The 21,091-nt window shown below is 37.8% G+C and overlaps 1 protein-coding gene across 1 annotated transcript in view; it reads left to right on the top strand.

Annotated features, from left to right (window-relative positions):
- ME1 (malic enzyme 1) overlaps positions 1-21,091 on the top strand; it is a 175,329-nt gene that overhangs the window by 5,452 nt on the left and 148,786 nt on the right. Inside the window, exon 2 of the mRNA XM_040643704.1 lies at positions 19,150-19,283. Coding sequence (XP_040499638.1) covers positions 19,150-19,283 — 134 coding nt within the window. The remainder of the gene's footprint in view (positions 1-19,149; positions 19,284-21,091) is intronic.

The raw sequence follows: 21,091 nt of genomic DNA, 5'->3' as shown, positions 1-21,091 counted from the left end.
AAAGCTTTATACTAATGAATCCTACACCTAAAGCACTAGGATTATTTTTTTAATCAGGTAATGTTGAGTGAGAATATCAGCAAAAGTATTACATGTTCATACACATTTTCATAATTGCATTATGAGTATCCCTGGGGTAGTTAAATTCTAAACTGCCTCACAAAGACTTGGAAATCTGGAGACTGAAGTTCTAAGACTCCATTATAAAATTAGGGCTAGGCCCTTTAAACTAATATAATTAATATATATTAATATATTTACTACATTTGAATTGTCTATTCAGAGTCCTCTAAGAAGGTATTTTAAAGCTTTTTTGATTGCACACGTCCATAGTACATATATAACTGTAATGTTATGGGCTGAATTGTGCCCTCTGGAGGGTCATGTATTGAAGTACTTATCCCTAATATCTCACAGTGTAACCATATTTGGAGCTGAGATCTTTAAAGAGGTAATAAGTTAAAACCAGGTCTTTAGGGTGGGCCTTAATTCAATGTGGCCGATGGCCTTACAAGAAAAGGAAAGACGACGTGAACACAGAAAAGTCAGTGAGAAAAGCCTCAGAATGTAAGCAACCCTACTGACATCTTGATCTTGGACTTCCAGCCTCCAGAACTATGAGAAAATGAATTTCTGTTGTTTTAGTCACTTAGTCTGGTACTTTGTTATGGCAGCTTAGCAAACTAATACACATATAATTGAAACAAAATATAATATAATACTTTGCTGCATTTAGTGCACTCTAGTAGTACCTATTCTATTTCCATTTTTAAAAAATGTGAGGGGTGTCTGGGTGGCTCAGTTGGTTGAGCGTCCAGCTCTTGGTTTCCGCTCAGGTCATGATCTTACGGGTTGTGAGATCAAGCCCCATATTGGTCTCTGTGCTCAGCAGAGAGTCTGCTTGAGATTCTCTCCTTCTGCCCCTCACCCCACTTGTGCCCTCTCCCTCTCAAATAAATAAATAAAATAAAATCTTTTTAAAAAATGTGAATCACAACCCATAGTTAAAAAAAATTATGCTCTATAACTTCTTTAAGTAGTGCATTCACATACCTAGGAAGTTATTAGGAGTAATAGGAGTAACTTTCTTTTCTGTGTCTTAGTGTCGCACATACAAGCCTCTAGTTTGCCTTGGCAGTATGGGTCCAGTCTCCTGTTTTTCTGTCTACATATCCAGTTTGAGGTAATCTTTTAAACCAATAATCTTGAAATGATGAGAACATTATTTTTTTTTATTTTATTTTTTAAAGATTTTTTTTTAAATTTATTTATTTGACAGAGACAGAGTCTGCCAGCAAGAGAGGGAACACAAGCAGGGGGAGTGGGAGAGGAAGAAGCAGGCTCATAGCAGAGGAGCCTAATGTGGAGCTCCATCCCACAACGCTGGGATCACGCCCTGAGCGAAGGCAGACGCTTAACCGCTGTGCAACCCAGGCACCCTGAGAACATTATTGTTACTAATAGTGGCAGTTCTTAGTTAGTTAGCAAAACAATAAGTCCTTACTTGGTTGCTCAGAGCCGGGAAAAAACTAAAACTTGAATAATGAGCATTTTTGTAAGCATTTAAAATTTTACTTATTCAAAACCTTATACTTAATTTTTACGTATGGTAACTATAACATAATGGTGACAGAATTGAGAGCAAACATATTGGTCATATTGTTGTGGGGTTGTCAAACCCAACAGTCAAGAAAGAATTCTTGAGACGTTTTATGGTGCTATTTGGTAAGTTTATTTGAGTAGCATGGCAATAGGACCCATGAGCAAAAGAGCTGCACTTTTGCTGTATGAAGCCGGTGGTTATATGCATGGTACTCAAGGGATAGGGGATGTGTGAGAAGTGTTAAATCACAAATGTCTTCTTTGAATTTCTACTCATAAAACTACTTTCACGAGATTTCTCTGGTGTTTATCATTCAGTTCGATATTAACACTCAGTGAGATATCCAGGCAGTCATGAGAGCCTTTAAGAATGTAGCAACCAGGGGTGCCTGGGTGGCTCAGTCAGTTAAGCATCTGACTCCTGACTGAGTCAGTGGCCCAGTCAGTTAAGCATCTGACTCCTGATTTTAGCTCAGGTCATGATCTTGGGATTGTGGGATCAAACCCTGCATCAGGCTCTACACTGCAGGGAGTCTGCTTAAAATTCTCCCTCTCCATCTTTTTGCCCTTCCCCCCCAAGCATGTGTGTGCACTTGCTCTCTCTCTCAAATAAATAAATAAATCTTAAAAAAAAAAGAAAAGAATTTAGCCACCAGCATGTGTTTGATCCTAATTGGAACTATGGATGTTATAGATCAGCCTTCTGGGCTAAAGGTGAACATTTTCTGCTTCTATCCCTCATCAGTATCAGTAAATATATATGAGAATACCTCACCTGTTAATAAATTATTTTCAGATTGTCCCACAAAGCATAAGCAAATGATGTTATAGATAAGAGATATATTGAAAACAAAATGCTATGAAAAGACTAAAAATAAAGATATAGGAAAATGCAAATAGGGGTTATACCTGACATCAGACAATGTAGAATCCATATCAAAAAGCATTAAGTGAGACAAAATACTCTATAATGCTGAAAAGTACAATTTTGAATGGAGTTAAAAAGTAGTCAATATCTATGCACCAAACACAGCAGCTACCTTCATAAAAAAAGACCCTGCTACAGGATATGCAAAGAGAAGTAAACACTAATACTCGCAGACTTCAACATACTGCTCTCAGTGCAGGACATATCAAAGGGACAAAAGCTGTTTCCATATAGGAATTCCTTCCTCAAATTTCTCAGGAAATTTGTTTTACCAAATAATGAGAAACTTCACTTGAGAAATCGGGAAAATGGAAAACAGTATTATAACTATCCTTTGAGAATCAAAGCTTAATAAATAACATAGAGCTAGCTATTACTGGTTTGAAAGATCCAACGATGTAAGTCAAAAGGAAGAGCTGGAAATAGTGACACACAGATTCAGATGGTAAGGTTGATATTTCCTAATCTTTACAGATTACCTACAGATAGGTGAGAAATAGTAATGATCTAATCAATTTAGCTTGTAACTGTTGCCAATTTCTGATAATATCTCTTTTAATTTCTGTCTTTAGACCATTTATACTTAATGGAATTATTGGTATGTCTGGATTTCTGTTCACTATTTTATTATTAGGTGTCTGTTTCCTCTGTGTTTCATTTCTTTATTTCTCCTTTCCTGTCTTATATTATTTGAATATTTATTCCATTTTGATTTATCTTTGAGTTTTTGACAATATCTCTTTTTATAGTCCTTTTTGGTACTTGCTCTAAAAGTTACACTGTACATAAGTTTTCAGTCTACTTAAAATGACCATTTTACCAGTTCAGTTGAAATGTAGAAACTTTATTTATCGTGTCTTATTACTTTCCTCTGATTATGTTATAGTTGTTACATTACATCTGCTTTTATCTCCATACATTACATAGAATTTTTAAAAGTGAGATATGCTTTACATTTAGCATTAAATTAGCTTCAGGTGTACAGAGTGGTAAGTTGATATTTGTATATATTGGCAAATGATCACCACAGTAAGTAGCTAACATCTATCACCGTACATAGTTATGACAAATGTTTTTCTTGTGATAACTTTTAAGACTTACTCTCTTAGCAACTTTGAAATATGCAGTACAGTGTTATTAACTATAGTCACAATGCTGTACATTCATCCCCATGGCTTATTTATTTTATGACTGCAAGTTTGTACTTTTTGAATACCTCTACCCATTTCCTCCACCCACCTACTTCCCACTTCTGCCAACCAGTGGTCTTTTGTCTGTATCCATAAGCTTGTTTTTTTTTTTTCTTTTTAGATTCCATATGTAACTGAGATCATGTATATAGTATTTGTTTTTCTCTGACTTTATTTCACTTAGTGTAATGATTTCAAGATCCATCCATGTTGTTGCAAATGGTGAGATTTCCTTCTTTTTTATTATGGCCGAGTAAGATTATATTACATGTATATGCACCACATTTTCTTTATTCATTCATCCTTTGATGGACGTTGAGGTTGTTCCCATATCTTGGCAGTTGCAAGTAATGCTTCAGTGAACATGTGGGTGCATATATCCTTTCCATGTAGTATTTTTGTTTTCTTTAGATAAAAACCCAGAGGCAGAATTGCTAGATCATATGGTAGTTTTATTTTTAATATTTTGAGGAAACTCCATACTGTTTTCCATAGTGGATATACCTATTTCCATTCCCACCAACAGGGAAAAAAGGGAACCCTTTTTTCCACATCCTCACCAATGCTTGTTATTTCTTGCTTTTTGATAATGGCCATTCTAATAGGTATGAAGTGATTTATTGTGCTTTTGATGTGCGTTTTCCTGATGATTACTGATACTGAGCTTCTTTTCATGTATCTGTTGTCCATCTTTTATCTTTGGAAAATGTCTTTTCAGATCCTCTGCCCATTTTTTAATTGGATTGTTTGTTTTGCTATTGAGTTGTTATGAAAAAAAAATTTGATGTAATAATGTAATGTTTATTTTTTTTTATTTTAACTGTCATATTTTAAAGAATTTAAGAGGGAAAGAGTAATCTGTTACAGTTACCCAGATATTTGCCATTTCAGGTTTTCCTCAGGTATTATTTCCTTTTCATCTAAAGAATTGCCTTTAGCAGGACACCTGGGCTGCTCAGTTGGTTAAGTGCCTGACTCTTGGTTTCAGCTCGGGTCATGATCTCAGAGTGATGAGATTGAGCCCTGTGTCAGGCTCCATGCTCAGCACGAAGTCTGCTTCTTCCTCCCCTTCTGTTCCTCCCCTTCTTCATACATATGCGTGCTCTCTCTCTAAAATAAATACATTTTAGAATTCTTTTTAAAAAAAGAATTGCCTTTAGTATTTCTTTTAGAGGAGGTTTGCTGGAGACCAGTTGCCTTAGTTTTCTTTCATCTGAGAATGTCTTTATTTCACCTTCATTTCCAAAGGGTATTTTTACCAGTTTAAGAATTTGGGGTTGACAGTTGTTTACCTTCAACACTTTGAAAATGCCATTCCTCAGGTCACCTGGTGGCTTAGTTGGTTAAGCATCTGCCTTCGGCTCAGGTCATGGTCCTGGGGTCCTGGGATCGAGTTCCGCATCAGGCTCCCTGCTCACTGGGGAGTCTGCTTCTCTCTCCCCCTCTGACTCTACCCCCTGCTCCTGCTCTCATCTGCTCTCTCTCTCTCTCAAATGAATTAATAAAAAAAACTTAAAAAAAATATCATTCTTCTTTCTTCTGGCCTCCCTCGTTTTTGATGAGACATCTGCAGTCATTCGAATTTAACGCATGCAATGGGTCATTTTTTTCTGGCTCCTTTAAAGATGTTTTCTTTGTTTCTAGTTTTTAGCATTATGAAATAATTTTTCTGGATTTATATATTTTTAAATTATCTTCTTGGGTTTTGCTGAGCTTCTCGAATTTGTTAAGTTTACGTCTTGTCCCAAAACTGTTAAGTGTTTAGCCATTATTTCTTTAAGTATTTTTTCTTTCTCCTCACCTTTTGGCATTGTGTTGATAAAAATGTTAGCTTTTTAGTATTGCCTCACAGGTCCCTGGGCTCTGACTTTTTTTTGTTTTTTTCTTTGTTTTTAATATCAGTTGATCCATCTTCAAGTTCACTGACTCTTTGCTCTTATATCTCCATCTGTTCTTGAGCTCATCCTATGAATTTATTATTTTAGCTATTGTATTTCTCAGTTCTAACGTTTCCATTTGGTTCTTTATACTTTAGTTTCTTGGCCAAGACTTTGTGTTTTCCCATCATTTCAAAAGATTTTGCCCTTGTGGATTTGGGGTATGGTTACAATAACTTTTTAAATTTTTGTCTGATAACTCCATTCTCTGTATCATCATTGATTTTCTTTTCCTTTGAAAGTAAACATTCTCCTGTTTCTTTGCTGAGTAGTTTTTGCATATATCCTGGACATATGCATATTATGAAATTCTAGGTTTTTGTTAAATCCCAAAGGGAGTACTATTCTTTTAAATTTTTAATCTTCAACCTGGTTGGGTCGGTTCACAAGTCAGATCCATCTTCTATGGTTTGTGGTTCCAATATTCCATTTTCAAAGCCACTTTGTAGTGCTATTTGGATCTGTTCCATCATGTGTACTACCCAGTGGCCAGGGTAGGATCTGTGCAATGATTTACACCATAGTTTAATTCTCAAATCCTTTGTAAGACAGGTCTATACATGCATAGCTCAGAGGTGAGTTTGGGAGTTCATATACAATGTTATGGGATTGCTCTCTTGAGTTCCCTTCTTTCTATGATCTTGCTGATACATTGTCTCCTTGAGGCCCCCCTTTCCCAGCCCACTAGCCAGAAAACTGGGTCTTTAGTTTCTTTGCTTGGCTCTGTACTTCCTCTATCTGCATTTGTACTTAGGGCCAAGTGACTAGAAGACAGAGAAAAATGCAACAGACATTTGATCCATGATTTTGGGACTATTGCTCTTTTGGTTAAAAAGAATGATTTTATTTTCTTACAATTTTAGACATCTGTGGTGGTTGTACTCCTGTCACCCACTGTGAAATTCCCAGGGGGGCTGGGGCTGGAGAGAATGGAAGATAGTAGTGGATTTCCCTCTTCTCAGACCTTTAAGAGTCTCCTTTCCTGATTCTTGGACCAGAAAAAGAAAGCTTCTCTTGGCCCTCTTTTTGTCTGCACTCAGTTGCACTTCTAGCTTTTTAAGTCAAAGCCAGTTGATTACAGATGGGACTGGACCAAAAAAGCCAGGCTGCACTGAAGGCAAAACTCCAGGAAATTCACTGTTGGTTTCGTGGTACCTTGGATTCTTTTTTCTTTCCCATTCTTATGCTGCCATTTACTTTTCAGAGTCTTCAGATAGCTGCCTAATGCAGTCCGTACCAGGTTTATAGTTGGGTTCTTTGGGAGAGACAAGATAAAATATGCTTACACCATCTTGCACAGAACCAGAGCCCTTAGACTGTTATTTTTAGGATGTGAATGTGTGAAACGCAGTCTAACTTGGTTTTTAGTTTCAGGGGGAAATATCAGGGAATCTCTTCTCAAATATATATTCCCATTCTCCCCCCACCTCCCTGCCATTTACTGGGTACATATTTGCTATAGTAATATTAGTAAGAAAGGTCACTCTCTGGAAAATGGTTTATGTGAAAAATAAAAACAATATAATTTATAAAATTTCTATATTCTAAGGATTTAGAAAAATGCTTGGCCTTTTTAAAAAAGATTTATTTACTTGTGAGAGAGAGAGAAAGCGAGCGAGAACGAGAACGGGGAGGGTAGAGGGAGAGAGAATGCTCAAACAGACTCCCCACTGAGCAAGGAGCTGGACTCCTTGCTGGATCTCACCACACTGAGGTCATGACCTGAGCTGAAATTAGAGTCAGACGCTAAACTGACTGAGCCGCCCAGTCTCCCTACTTGGCCTTTTTGATAATGTATGTTTCACTCCTGTTTCTCTTCATGCTGTGATGGAGAAAATACTACAGAAATTAGAAGGTTCAAAATTCCTCTGGAGAGGTGCGTAGGTTGTAATACTGGCTTATATCATAGCTTTATCTTTTAATGTAGTTTCCCATGGGACCTGGAATACAGTTTGTATTCTGTAAAAGTCTGTTGAATGAAACGAGGGATGGTTGCTGAAGTAACCTTTTATAGCTCTCTTCTGCCTTTCAGATGTGGCTGTAACCTCTCCACAGATCGCATCCTACATTGTGGGGTGAATATGCTATTGGGTGTGTGTTGGAGAATCTTTAGTAGGTATAGGGATGACCGGTGTATCATTTAGGATTGGGTTTTGATATATATATAACAGCAATACCAATAAAAACAAATAATAGTAACTTGGGTAAGATGTAGCTTATTTTTCTCTGGCACATGAAAGAAATCAGAGCGTAGACAGTCTAGGTCTGTTTGGTGGGCCACAGAATCATCAGGAACATTGCTGCTCTTCCGTCTTCAGGAGCACTTTATGGTCCTAACTGACAATTGGTCTATAGATATCATTTGTATATTCCAAGCTGGCTGCTGGAAGAAATGAGAGAAACACAAGAATGGCCACTTTCCAGTGGGGTCAGCTCTCTTTAAGTATCCTTCCCCACATCCCACCCATCACTTCTACTTACATGTCATTGCTCAGAACTCAGCCAAAGGGCCTCATCTAACTATAGGGAGTTTGGAATTTTAGTCCTTTTTTTTATACATTACCACCTCAAATAATATTGGGTCCTCTTACTGGGGAAAAAGGGGAGAAACAGATGTTATAGTAGGCAGTTAGCAGTCTCTGCCATAGCTAGAACGGCCAGAAACAAGGATAGAGATTTAACAAATGTAAGTAATACGTATGATTATATTATTCTTGGAGATTGAGATAAATGGTTCTTAATAGTTCTTAATATTTTTTGTAGCCTTACAGATTGACTATATAAAAATAAAAATACAAAAAAGTGAAAAGTTTGACTCCCTCCCACTTTGGTGCCCCAGCTAGTTTGTTCCCCTTCCTGGATGCAACTATGGTTTCTAGTGATTAGTATGTTTCCATTATATGTTAGAAGTATTGTATAAAGTATATATTTTTAAAGTTAATTTTCTAAGTTAAAATGTTACTGATTTTTTAAAAGATTTTATTTATTTGAGAGAAATAGAGGGAGAAAGGGAGGGAGCATTAAGCCAGGGGGAAAGGCAGAGGGAAAGGGAGAAGCAGACTCCTTGCTCAGATCCCAGGACCCTGGGATCATGACCTGACCCAAAGCAGACACTTAACTGACTGAGGCACCCAGGCGCCCTAAAACATTATTGATGTAGGGTATGAATCAGATCTGCGCTTAGTGTGGTGGCTAGGAGGTGGTGTTATGAAGACAAATGATGCAGTGGGGAGTATGTATGTGAATCTTACAGAGACAAGGAAGACAGATTTGGAATCAGGAGCCCAGATTGAACCTTCTGTCATCTGCCTGGTACTCAGAACTGAAAAGCTGTTTTCTCTTTCTTTAATGAGCTAGACTTCATATGGAGATTCCCCCATAGTGTTTTCACAAAATGGCATCATGAATCCGGCAAAGAACTGGGTCTTCCCATTACTGTAAGGATAAGGTTTAGACCTTTACCTAGCTAACAAGGACTGGCCTGCTCTGGTTCCTGCCTGTCTTCTGAGGGTCATCTTTCATCATTCTACTCATAGTCAATGTTTCCTTCCCCGTACTCTCTCTAAGAATCCAAGCCCTTCTGCCTCAGGGGATCGTGCCCTTGCCATTCCCTGTTTCTCCCATTTCTTCCAGCAGCTCAGTCACCCTGAGCCTTTCACCTGGTCAACTCCTACTTTTCTCCTTGTCCTTCAAATGTTATTTTAATATCACTGTTTGGTGAACTCTTTCCTTTTAAGCCCCTAAATTAAGTTAGATAGGAAGATTTCCCTTTTGTTTCCCCTGTACTTATCACATTGTTATTTTATAATTATTTGTGTAGCTATTCATGTAATAAATAGCCCGTTAAGCTCTCTATAGATTGTTAGCTTCATGGGGCCGTGGACCATATTTGACGTATCACTGTTTCATTGGCTTAGTGCTTACAAGTGTAAGCATTCATTCAACAAACATTTGGTGAAAAATATTTGGCGTGAGTGGGATGATTAATTTTATGTGTCATTTTAGCTAAGCCACTGGGTGTCCAGACAGTTGGTCAGATATTATTCTGGGTGTGTCTGTGAGGGTGTTTCTGGATGAGATTAACGTTTGAATTGGTAGACTGAGTAAAGCAGACTTCCCTACCTAATGTGGGTGGTCCTCACCCAGTCAGTTGAAAATCTGAATAGAAGAAAATGGCTGATCCTCTTGTGAGGAAGAAGGAAATCCCTCTTGCCTGAGTGCCTTCAAGCTGGGACATCAATTTTTTCCTACCTTTGGATTTCAGCTGAAACACTGGCCCTTCCTGGGTCTTAAGCCTGCTGGCCTTTGGACTAGAACTATAGTGTCAGCTCTCCTGATTTCTCAGGCCTTTGGGCGTGGACTGGAAATACACAGTTGGCTCTCCTAGGTCTCCAACTTGCCAACTTCTACTCTAGGGACTTGTCAGCCTTCATATTTGCATGAGCCAATTACTTACAATGAATTTCTTCATATACGTGTTGTTTATGCACACACCCTATTTGTTCTGTTTCTCTGGAGACCCTTGACCAATACCAGTGACAATCTCCCATAGACTAAGAGGAGACAAAACATTTCTGAAAATCTCAACTGTGGATCTGAAGTAAGAAAGCCATCTTGTGGCGTTTCTGGGAATATCATGTTGACGTGTGAAGTATATATCCCTTGGAAAATGAAGCATCGTTCTCTGCAACAGTTTTTTTTTTTTTTTTAGGTTTTTATTTAAATTCCAATTAGTTAATGTACAGTGTAATATTAGTTTCGGGTGTACAATCCAGTGATTCAGCACTTCCAGACAACACCCGGTGCTCATCACAGGTGCCCTCCTTAATCCCCATTACCCGTCTAGCCCATCCCCCCACCCCCCTCCCCTTTGATAATCATCAGTTTGTTTACCATAGTTAAGACTCTGTTTCTTGGTTTGCCTCTTTTTTTCCCCTTTGCTTGTTTGTTTTGTTCCTTACATTCTACATGTGAGTGAAATCATGAGGTATTTGTCTTTCTTTGACTTATTTCACTTAGCATTATACATTCTAGCTCCATCCATGTCAAGATGTCATTCTTTTTTATGGCTGATTAATATTCCACTGTATACACACAGACACACACACCCCGCAGCGTCTATATTATTAGTTGATGGACACTTGGTCTGTTTTCGTAATTTGGCTATCATAGATAATGCTTCTGTAAACATCGGGGGTACGTGTATTTCTTTGAATTAGTATTTTTGTATCCTTTGGGTAAATACGTAGTAGTGTAATTGCTGGATCATAGGGTAGTCCTATTTTTAACTTTTTGAGGAACCTCCATACTGTTCTCCAGAGTGGCTGCACCAGTTTGCATTCCCACCAACTGTGCATGAAGGTTCCTTTTTCTCCACAGTCTCACCAACACCTGTTATTTCTTGTGTTACTGATTTTAGCTATTCTGAGATGTGTGAGGTGTTATCTCATTGTAGTTTTGATTTGCATTTTCCTGATGATCAGTGATGTTGAGCATCTTTTCATGTCTGTTGGCCAGCTGTATGTCTTTGGAAAAATATCTATTCATGTCTTCTGCCCATTTTTAAAAAGGATTTTATTTATTTATTTTAGAGAGGGGGAGGGGCAGAGGGAGGTGGAGAGAGAAAATCTCAAACAGACTCCCCACTGAGCATGGTCTCTCCCTGCCCCAGCATGGGGCTCAACGCAGGTCTCGATCCTACAACCCTCAGATCATGACCTCAGTCAAAATCAAGAGTCAGATGCTTAACTGACTGAGCCACCCAGGCGCCCCTCTCCTGCACATTTTTTAATTGGATTATTTGTTTTTTTGAAGTTGAGGTTTGTAAGTTCTTTATAGATTTTAGATACTAACCCTTTATCAGATACATCATTTGCAAATGTTTTCTTCCATTCCATAGGTTGCCTTTTAGTTTTGCTGATTTTTTTCCTTCACTGTCTGAAACAGTTCTTGAAACATTTTGTACCAAAGTCCCCTTTGGAAATTTGGTGAAGTCCATGGCCGCCTTAAAGCAGTGGTTTCAGATAAATAGAATGCATAGTGTTATAAAGGAAAATAAGTATGATATAGGTATCAAAATATTAAAAAATAAATGTGATATTATAAGATATATTCCTCTTTATGAAAGACTTAAATCACAAGATAATATATTTGAATGTGAGTAATTTAAAGTAAAATTTCATTTATTAGAGAGATTGGTATGAAGGTTGTTGACATGACTAGCTTGTGTGCCTTTTCATGTTATAAAACAACCTTATTGTAGGTCTAAAATTACTGTAATTTCAAAGTAATGATAAACGTAAATGTTATTTCAAGATATATGCCAGAAGTTTAATATGATAAAAAATATTATTTCAATTTATGACAGTCACAGGAACTACTATTTCTTTTGTCTATTATCTTCTTTTACAGTGGAAGGAAATACAAAGTTTCACAGTGAAAAACGATGCTCACATGTATTTGTGTATTTATTTATTTACGATTTTATTTATTTATTAGAGAGCATGCGCCCGTGTGTGTGTGAGCAGGGAAGGGGCAGAAGGAGAAGGAAAGAATCTCGAGCAGATTCCACACTGAGCATGGAGCCCCACTCGGGGCTTGATCTCACAACCCTGAGACCATGAACTTAGCCAAAACCAAGAGTCAGAAACTTAACTGAGCCATCCAGGCGCCCCAAGATGCCCACATTTTAAGACTCCTGAATTGTATATATTGATTCCTTAAGTGTCTGTGGTTAGGTCCATGTGTGAAAGTGATATGCATTCAGTAGAAACTGTATTTCGAATTTTGAATTTTGATCTTTTCCTGAGCTAACGATATGTGGTGCGACCCTCTCTTGTGATGCTAGCAGTGGCAGCCAGCTGCAGCTCCCAGGCAGCCACGTAACCACAAGGGTGAACAGCTGGTACACTTACAGCCATTCTGTACCCAAAAGTCTGTTCTTTCACTTGCAGTATAATGTTCAATCAGTTACATGAGGTATTAGGTACTTATTTATATAATAGACTTTGTGTTAGATGATTTCGGCCAACTGTAGGCCAATGTAAATGTTCTGAGCACATTTAAGGTACGTTAGACTAAGCTGTGATGTTTGGTAGGTTAGACGTATTAAATGCATTTTCGACTTCATAGTATTTTCAGTTTACGAGGGGTTGATTGGGAGGTAACCCCTTTGTAAGTTGAGGAGGGTCTGTACATCGAACTGAACTACATGGAAATGAAAAGTTGTTTCAGGTTCATATGTTCATCCATTTGTTTATTTAAAACTTATTGAGGTCCTGCTCCATCTCGACATTTTATCAGGTGCTATTCAAATATGAATATCATATTTCCTGTCCTCCAGAAGCACCTAGACCTTGGGGTAAAACAGCACTTCCGCAGAAATAATGAAGTATGAGAAGTTGCATGATAGAGGTACTTGATGCTTTGGGAGGACACTGGAGGACGCCTCGCTAATCCAGAGAGGAGGAGGAAAAGACTCCTCCTCCTCATCGTTCAGGAAGAGGCAAGGGACATTTACAAATTCGTGGGTAACTTCATGTTCAGTTGCCATCTAATTTTCATACGCTGTAGATTCTTCGACTAGCTCAAAGAATTAAGAAATCAGAGTCACAATACATGATTATCTTGTAATCCCAATGCTTCTGGTTCACTCTGTGATAATCACTACACGCAGTATCATAGGCATATCTAGAATGGTGTAAATGTGCACGTGATTTTTTAGGGCCTCTACTGGCAATCAGTATTACCCATTTGATTTAGATTATTCATACACATTTCAATCCAAGACATGAGATTTGGCTTTTTTATTACTTGTGTGCATTGGTAGTTTCAGTAGTTTACTAACAATTACCAGTCTGCTTACCTCCAGTCTACTTACTTAACAGGTACTTTACTGATTTGGTGAGCTTCCTTGGGCACACTGGCATTCCATCTGCTGAAATAATTTTAAACTCTTTTTTTTTTTTTTAAGATTTTATTTGGGGGAGGGGGCACGCCTGTAATGGGGGGAGGGGCAGAGGGAGAGGGAGGAGTAGGCTCCCAGCTGAGCAGGGAGCCTGCCACAGGGCTTGATCCCAAGACCCCCAGATTTCCACCCCAGCTGAAGGCAGATGCTTAACCAACTGAGCCACCCAAGTGTCCCAAGAATTTAAAAATCTTATTAATGATTTGAAGAGCTATGTTTGAAAAATGTAGTATTAACATTGATGGTTAATAAGTCCTCAGCTTTTAAGGAATCTATATAAAGACTAGTAATTTGAGTTTTAAGTGAGAAATACTTAAACTATTTAATTAAACCTCTGATCCAATATTTTAAAAATCCATTTGGTCTCTTAGGTAGAGATGCTCTTTCTTTTCATTAATTAAGCAAACATGTCACTTAAACTACAAAATAGTTATACTTGCTGATATCCTGTAATACCTAGATGAAATGATTTTTAGGTGTTATGGTTATGATATTTTGCTGTAAATTTTAGGGTATCTAGGGCCAAGTATATTTTATTTATTTATTTTAATTTAAACTCAATTAATTAACATTTAGAGGTAGAGTTTGGTGATTCATCAGTTGCATATAACACCCAGTGCTCATTACATCAAATGCCCTCCTTAATGCCTATCTTCCTTAATGCCAGTTACCCCATCCCACCACCCCTCACTCCAGCAACCCTCAGTTTGTTTCTTGTAATTAAGAGTATCTTATGATTTGTCTCCCTCTCTGATTTCATCTTATTTTATTTTTCCCTCCCTTTAGGGCCAAGTGTATTTTAGATTTATTTTTGTAATCATTACTTCTACCAGTTTCAATTACTCTATATAAACTATGAGTAAAAATTAATTGCTATGTAATGGCACCAAATATTTTTCTTAAAGAAGCTGTTGTTAATATATTATTGATTTTAAATTATTGATTTTCTGCTTCTTAAAGGAAACAGTCACTAGAGAATTTGGTTGCACAGCTGAATGCATGCAAAATAATCATTTAAAAACTTTACTTTGGAAATGTGTATGCCATCTGGCTGATTAATTTTTTGAAGAAATGAGGTTATATACACCAGGAAAGTTCTAGGGGTCATTAGCTATATTGTTAATTAGAATTAAAAAAATCAGTTTCGAAGAACAGTATTTGGCATTCTGGAAGACTTGGGGGAAGGAACCCTTTAATATACGTCCAGGACAAATTAGAATCACTTTTCTCTCTGTAGTTAAAGAATATGCTTGTAAACTACGTTAATACATTTGAAAATGTTGACATTTAAAGCTAAAGCTCACTTTGATCTCTTTATTTCAGAATTATAAATAATACAAACATTACAATAAATCATTTTATAATGAATTATTCATTGACAGATTACCTAGAGATTTTTTGAGTTGATTACTTTGAGTCCTTATTCAGGAGAAAAACAAGGCAAATAACTGAAGCTTATGGCAAACATTAAAGATGGTTAGCGTGGAATTCAGATTGTATGTGTTCTGTTTTTAAGGTAATCATTTCTGATGAATTACTCAGGACAAAGTTTCTTTCTCAGGTGCAAACACAGTTTCTAATACGTCTCTTTGTTATGCCAGGAATTTTGTTTTCGTTTCTGCTTGATAGTCTCAGTTTTCTCAAGAAGATATACATGGATCAATTAGTAGAACCCAGAAGAATAGTTGTCCTGTCTGGGTCCTCAGCAGTGAAACAGCATACCATTCTGCTGTCTAGGGATCTGGTCCAGAAGTTTTATAAGAAGGAGGGAAAGAAAAAGAAAGATAGAAAATGAGAAAACCAGGGTTGAAATTAGAGTGTATGAGAAAGCTTTTAGGGAATTAGAATTATAGGTGGTCTGGAAACTTAATATATGTATAGAAATCTAAACTTTTTAACCGTATGAAAGACTCAGAAGAAATCAAATGAAAGAAGCTGCATGTATAGTTTGGATACACTATTCTTTGTTGAATAGCCTCACAGCATAACTGTAAGGTAAAAATTCTTTGAAACAGGTATTTGTTACATCAGCTTTTAATGAGGAGCATGTATTAGGCTAGTGTTTCACTGTATTAAGCTAGTATTTAATAAGGAAAATGTATTAAGCTACTCTTTATAATTTCTACAAAATATATATGAATACGTATCTGTTAGTATGAAAAAATGAAAGATAGAGCCAGGATTATTAAATGGTTCAAAATTCTATTTATTGTTTCTCCAAATACTTCTGGGAAGCTTCTGGTTGGTAGGTATCACACTGATGCGTCATTCTTAAAAACTGGTTTAAACGAAATCTTGTCATATATATTTTTAAATTTTCAGGGATTTTAAGGTTTAAGTTTGCTTACTCATTGACTTTTTTCTAATTCATAAAGGGTAGTAATAGAATATGAACCTAATCATAGGACTTTAACTTGGCCCAGTTCCCCAAATTTTTAAGCCCTAGTTCTTTTGTTTTTGGTGGTTATTGTTTAAGACTTGAATTGACACTTTATTATGCCATAGAATATTTGGCTAACAGTATGTGGGTGTTTGTAGTTACTAACCATCAAAGGATAGCAAAAGATAGCCAGATGGCATTGTCATTTACATGGCAAAAGGTGCAGGAGACCTGTTAGTTCAGATCAACATTGGGAAATTAGTTAAAAGAAGGACTAATATACCAATAAATGATTAAGTGCCATTATTAAGTGAATGCAGGAACATATGTTAGTGCTTCTGATAATAAGCCTTATTCTCAGAATATTGATAATTTTGATTATTATTTTGCAGATAGATTTTCAAGGCATAATATTCAGAAATTTACTACTTTTTGCATCATATATTTTTGAGATTTTTAACTTTATTCTAGTTTTTTCCCCATTTTTAATTTCCAAATTTTTCATTTTAAGCTAGACAGAAATCTGTTGAATTTTCTTTCTTTTTCAAATACATTACTGTATATAATTCTCTTTTATTCCAGAGTTATTCATGACATTTTGCTTTAAATGATCAGTCTTCCCAGTTATATCTTTAATAAGTGAAGTATACTTTCCATTTTATCATTACTTTTTTATAAAAATATCCCTTTTTTGTTCCTTTTAATTTTATTTATTTACTTATTTATGTGTATATTTACTTATTTTGGGTGGGGAGAGTCAGAGGGAGAGGGAGAGAGAGAATCGTAAGCAGTCTCTGTACCCAGCATGGAGCCTGACGTGGGGCTCAATGTCACAACCCTAATATTGTGACCTGAGTCGAAATCAAGAGTTGGTCGCTTAACTGACTGAGCCACCCAAGTGCCCCAGTTCTTATTAATTTTAAACTTAATTTACCAAGAATTAATATTTTAATCAGTTTCCTGAGCAGTAATTTTACTGTTTAAAAATTTTTTAATATTTCTCTAAAATTAAATATTTAAAGGTTTCTATTTTATTTATGCAGCAAATTACGGAATTTTAGTTTTATCAGGTGCTTTTCTAAGCACTAAGGATGAAGCAGTGAAAAAAAATAACAGACAAAATTCCCTGACCTCATGGACTTTGCATTCTGATTGGGGGACACAGACCACAGATAAAAGAGAAAGTGGCATGCAAAAGGTTTTAGCAATACCATGAGTGTCTCCTGGTGCCTGCTGGAACTCCTAGGCAAAGGACTGACAGGCTGCGCTGTCTGCTCTCCCCAGGCATGCAGGAGAGGGTGGTGGGGCCAGGCGCAGCTGAACACACCAGATTATCCTTTCGGAAAGGGCCCATCCAGCTAGTGAGGAGCAGAGCAGCTCCAGAGGACCCCCAACTGAACACATAACAATGGGGGCTTTTGCAGTCATAAGAGTGGCTACTATTGGCAAAAAATATCTGGGAACTGGACACCACGTGTGCTGATAGCACTTGGAGACCTTCCTTGAAGTCAAGATTGTAAAGTTTCTTGTCCTGGAGGTTCCGGAGCCATTGGTCCCAGCTAGCCCTTGTAGGCAATTTAGAGAGATCCACTAGGGGTCATCCAGTGGATGAATCTATTTTTCTTTCTTCAGGCTGACCCCTGACCCAGGAGTTGAATCAAACATAAAGCTTTCCACCAGTGACGTGAATTAATGGGCCTAAACATTTAAACAATTAGAAGAAAGAGTTGTTTGTTGACCTCCTCCACCTACTTTCTGAGGTTGGACGGGTCATCTACTTCTGGGATGAATCAAATTGTCTTTTTCCCAGAGTAATATTCAGGAGTCACTATTCTGCCATTGCAAGAAACTTTTCAGGGGCAGAGGAGGATGGCTGGCTGTAGAATCACCCAATACAAAGTTAGTGAGCACACTTCTACCATTCAGGTTGTCTAAGAAGCATCAGGCGTGGTGACAGTGAGTGAACCCAACCATCATCATGTTGGTGCACTTTTGCCAGACCCAGGAGTCAGTCTACTCAGAGAAGCCTCTTGGGCTTCGGTAGCTCCAGGGGGAGTCATCTTCAGGGGAACTGCTCATCCCATTCTCCCAGATTAATGACTGCTGGGGTTTCTCTGCTATTACTTGACTTCATATTATGTTCCAGCTGATCTCTTCGGTCCAGTCTGGACTTTTTTCATCAATCAGTCAGTTGTATTTCGTTGCTTGTTTGCAAACCTCATGTTTTATACAGTGTTCATGTAAACCAATAACAGTATAATAATAGGGTTCTAATGGACACGCTGGCTGAGTCTGGAAAAGCTTTAGAGAAGAAGGAGTAGTTGAGGTCAGATTTGAAAGGTGGAAAAGCAAGGAAAACATTTTTGTCCATGGTGTCATGAAAGAATGAAAGACTGTGCTGTGTTCAGGCAATGGTTCACCAATTTGTGTAGCTAGGAGTGTAATAAGAATAGTAGGAGATGGGTCACCTGGGTGGCTCAGTCGGTTAAACATTTGCCTTCGACTCAGGTCATGATCCCAGGGTCCTGGGATCGAGTCCCGCATTGGGCTCCCTGTTCAGTGGGGAGTCTGCTTCTCCCTCTCCCTCTGCCACTCCCCCTGCTTGTGTGCTTTCTCGCTCTCTCTCTCAAATAAATAAATAAAATCTTTAAAAAAAAAGCATCGACATTAAAAACAAAAGAATAGTAGGAGATGATTTGGGAGAGGAGTGTTGGAACAGGTGCCTCAATCATATATGAGGCATTTTTTGATCTATTTTATAGGGGGAGGCACAGCAGGTCATAGGTGACCTACTCATGTTCATAATTTTAAAATCTCTTATAATTCCTACTCATTTATACATTGAATAACATTAATATTTGTATCTTTCATTTGCATATCTTCACATCATTTTATGTGTTACCTGATTTCAAAACTAACAATGTGAATGACAGAGGTCTGAAAATATTATAGTATTCTAATATTTAAAGATGAGGAAACTGAGGTATTAAGAGACGACATGACCTCACAGTTGAATGGCCATGTTTAGATAATACCAGATCTTCTGAATTTTAATTCCATGTATTTGTTGGATTTTATGTGTGTATATGTATATAGGTTTTGGTTTTTATTCCCTTCAAATTACTGTGTTTTTCTTTTTTCCATAGGACTTGGCTTTTACACTGGAAGAGAGACAACAGTTGAATATTCATGGATTGTTGCCACCTTGCTTCATCAGTCAGGATATCCAGGTTCTTAGAGTAATTAAAAATTTTGAGCGTCTGACCTCTGACTTTGACAGGTAACACATTCCTGAAGATGATTTTTACATTTCTCATAGATAGTTGTTGTCTGGTTTATTTTTTATTGGATGAGAAAGTTAAAATATTTAATGATTTGGAAAGAGTAGTCAAGTTTGAGGAGAATTTACCTATAAATACAATGACTTTTTTTTAAAGATTTTTTTTTAAAGACTATTTATTTGAGAGAGAGCATGAGAGAGTGCAAGAGAGAGCAAGCATGAGCAGGGGTGGGGGGAGAGGGAGAAGCAGGCTCCCCGTTGAGCAGAGAGCCTGATATGGGGCTCGATCCCAGGACGCTGGGATCATGACCTGAGCTGAAGGCAGATGCTCAACTGACTGAGTCACCCAGGCACCCCCGTTTAAAGATTTTATTTCTTTGAGAGAGAGAGAGAGAGAGCAGAAGCAGGGGGAAGGGGCAGAGGGAGAGGGAAAAGCAGACTCCCTGCAGAGCAGGGAACCCTATGTGGAACTCAGTCCCAGGACCTTTGCGATCATGGCCTGAGCCGAAGGCAGACCCTTAAGTGTGTCTGAGCCTGAGCCACCCAGGTGCCCCATAAATACAATGATGTTTTAAAAAATTTACCCTTGGTAGGAACATTCGAATAACATACAATTTTCCTTTCTAAATATATCCACAAAGAGACTACTTTTCTCTTGTGATCAGATGGTTGCTGTGAAGGTGAATTATCAGGAAATGCCCTTTTAGACAGAGTAAAACAGGACATAGCGGTGTTCAGTCAGACTTTAAGTTCATTGTAGATAAAAGCACACTTTTTCACCCTCCAAGCTTGGTTCTAACACTACTGCAAATGTGGGTCACTTACTTTTAGAATTCAGTTTCTGTGTCTGCACAAAGATGAAGGTAACATTGTTCCCTACCTTTGGAATTGGGTGGCCTCCTGTTGAAATACTGCTGTGTTTCACTAGCAATGGGGCCTTAAGCAAACTATTGCAACCATTGCCATGACCACTGTGTCTGCCTTGCCCTGTACTTGTGGCTCGGTCCTTTCTCATTAAGGTACTGAAACTCTCTAAACCTGAGGTTTTTTTATTTGTGGGTTGACAGAAATAATAGTTATTTGAAAATATTATTGCAAAGGTTAGAAGAGGTAGCAAACCAGTACCGAGTGTAAGTATTTGTATTAGTCAGGGTTCTCCGTAGAAAAAGAGCGAAAACATACACATATCCTGCTGGTTCTATATAGAGAGACTTACTCACTCACTCACTTACTTACTTAACTTTATTTATTTATTTATTTGGAATTGGCTCACAGGATTATGGAGCCTAGGGAAATCCTAAATCTGTAGGTGAAGCGGCAGGCTGGAAACCAAGGGAAGAGTTGCAGTTCCGGTCCAAAGGCAGTCTGTTGGCAGAATTCCTTTTTACCGGGAGGTTGAAGATTAATAATAATTATGGAGTAGATGGGGCATCTGGGTGGCTCACTCAGTTGAGCAGCCAACTCTTGGTTTCCGCTCAGGTTGTGATCTCGTGGGATCGAGCCCGGAGTCAGGCTCCATGCCCAGTGGGATGTCTGCTTGAGGATTTTCTCCTTCTGCCCCTCCCCTGCTTATGCTGTCTCTTTGTATCTCTCTAAGATAAATCTTTAAATAATAATAATAATAACAATAATAATAATAATAATGGGGTAGCAGTCCAGCTTCCCTTTGGCAGTCAGGATCAGTCACCCCATCTAGCACAGTAACTCTCTTCTTTGCTTGTTGATTCAGAGGCGTATGATGCCCAAAGTGGCTAGCAGCGATATTAACCTCCAGTTCAATGGAATCATTGTCTCCTGGTAGAAACATT

This window comes from Ursus maritimus, unplaced genomic scaffold (assembly GCF_017311325.1).
Source record: "Ursus maritimus isolate PB19 unplaced genomic scaffold, ASM1731132v1 scaffold_29, whole genome shotgun sequence".
NCBI lineage: Eukaryota > Metazoa > Chordata > Mammalia > Carnivora > Ursidae > Ursus > Ursus maritimus.
The sequence above is the reverse complement of the archived record's forward strand: the minus strand, read 5'-3'. Positions and strand labels throughout refer to the sequence as shown.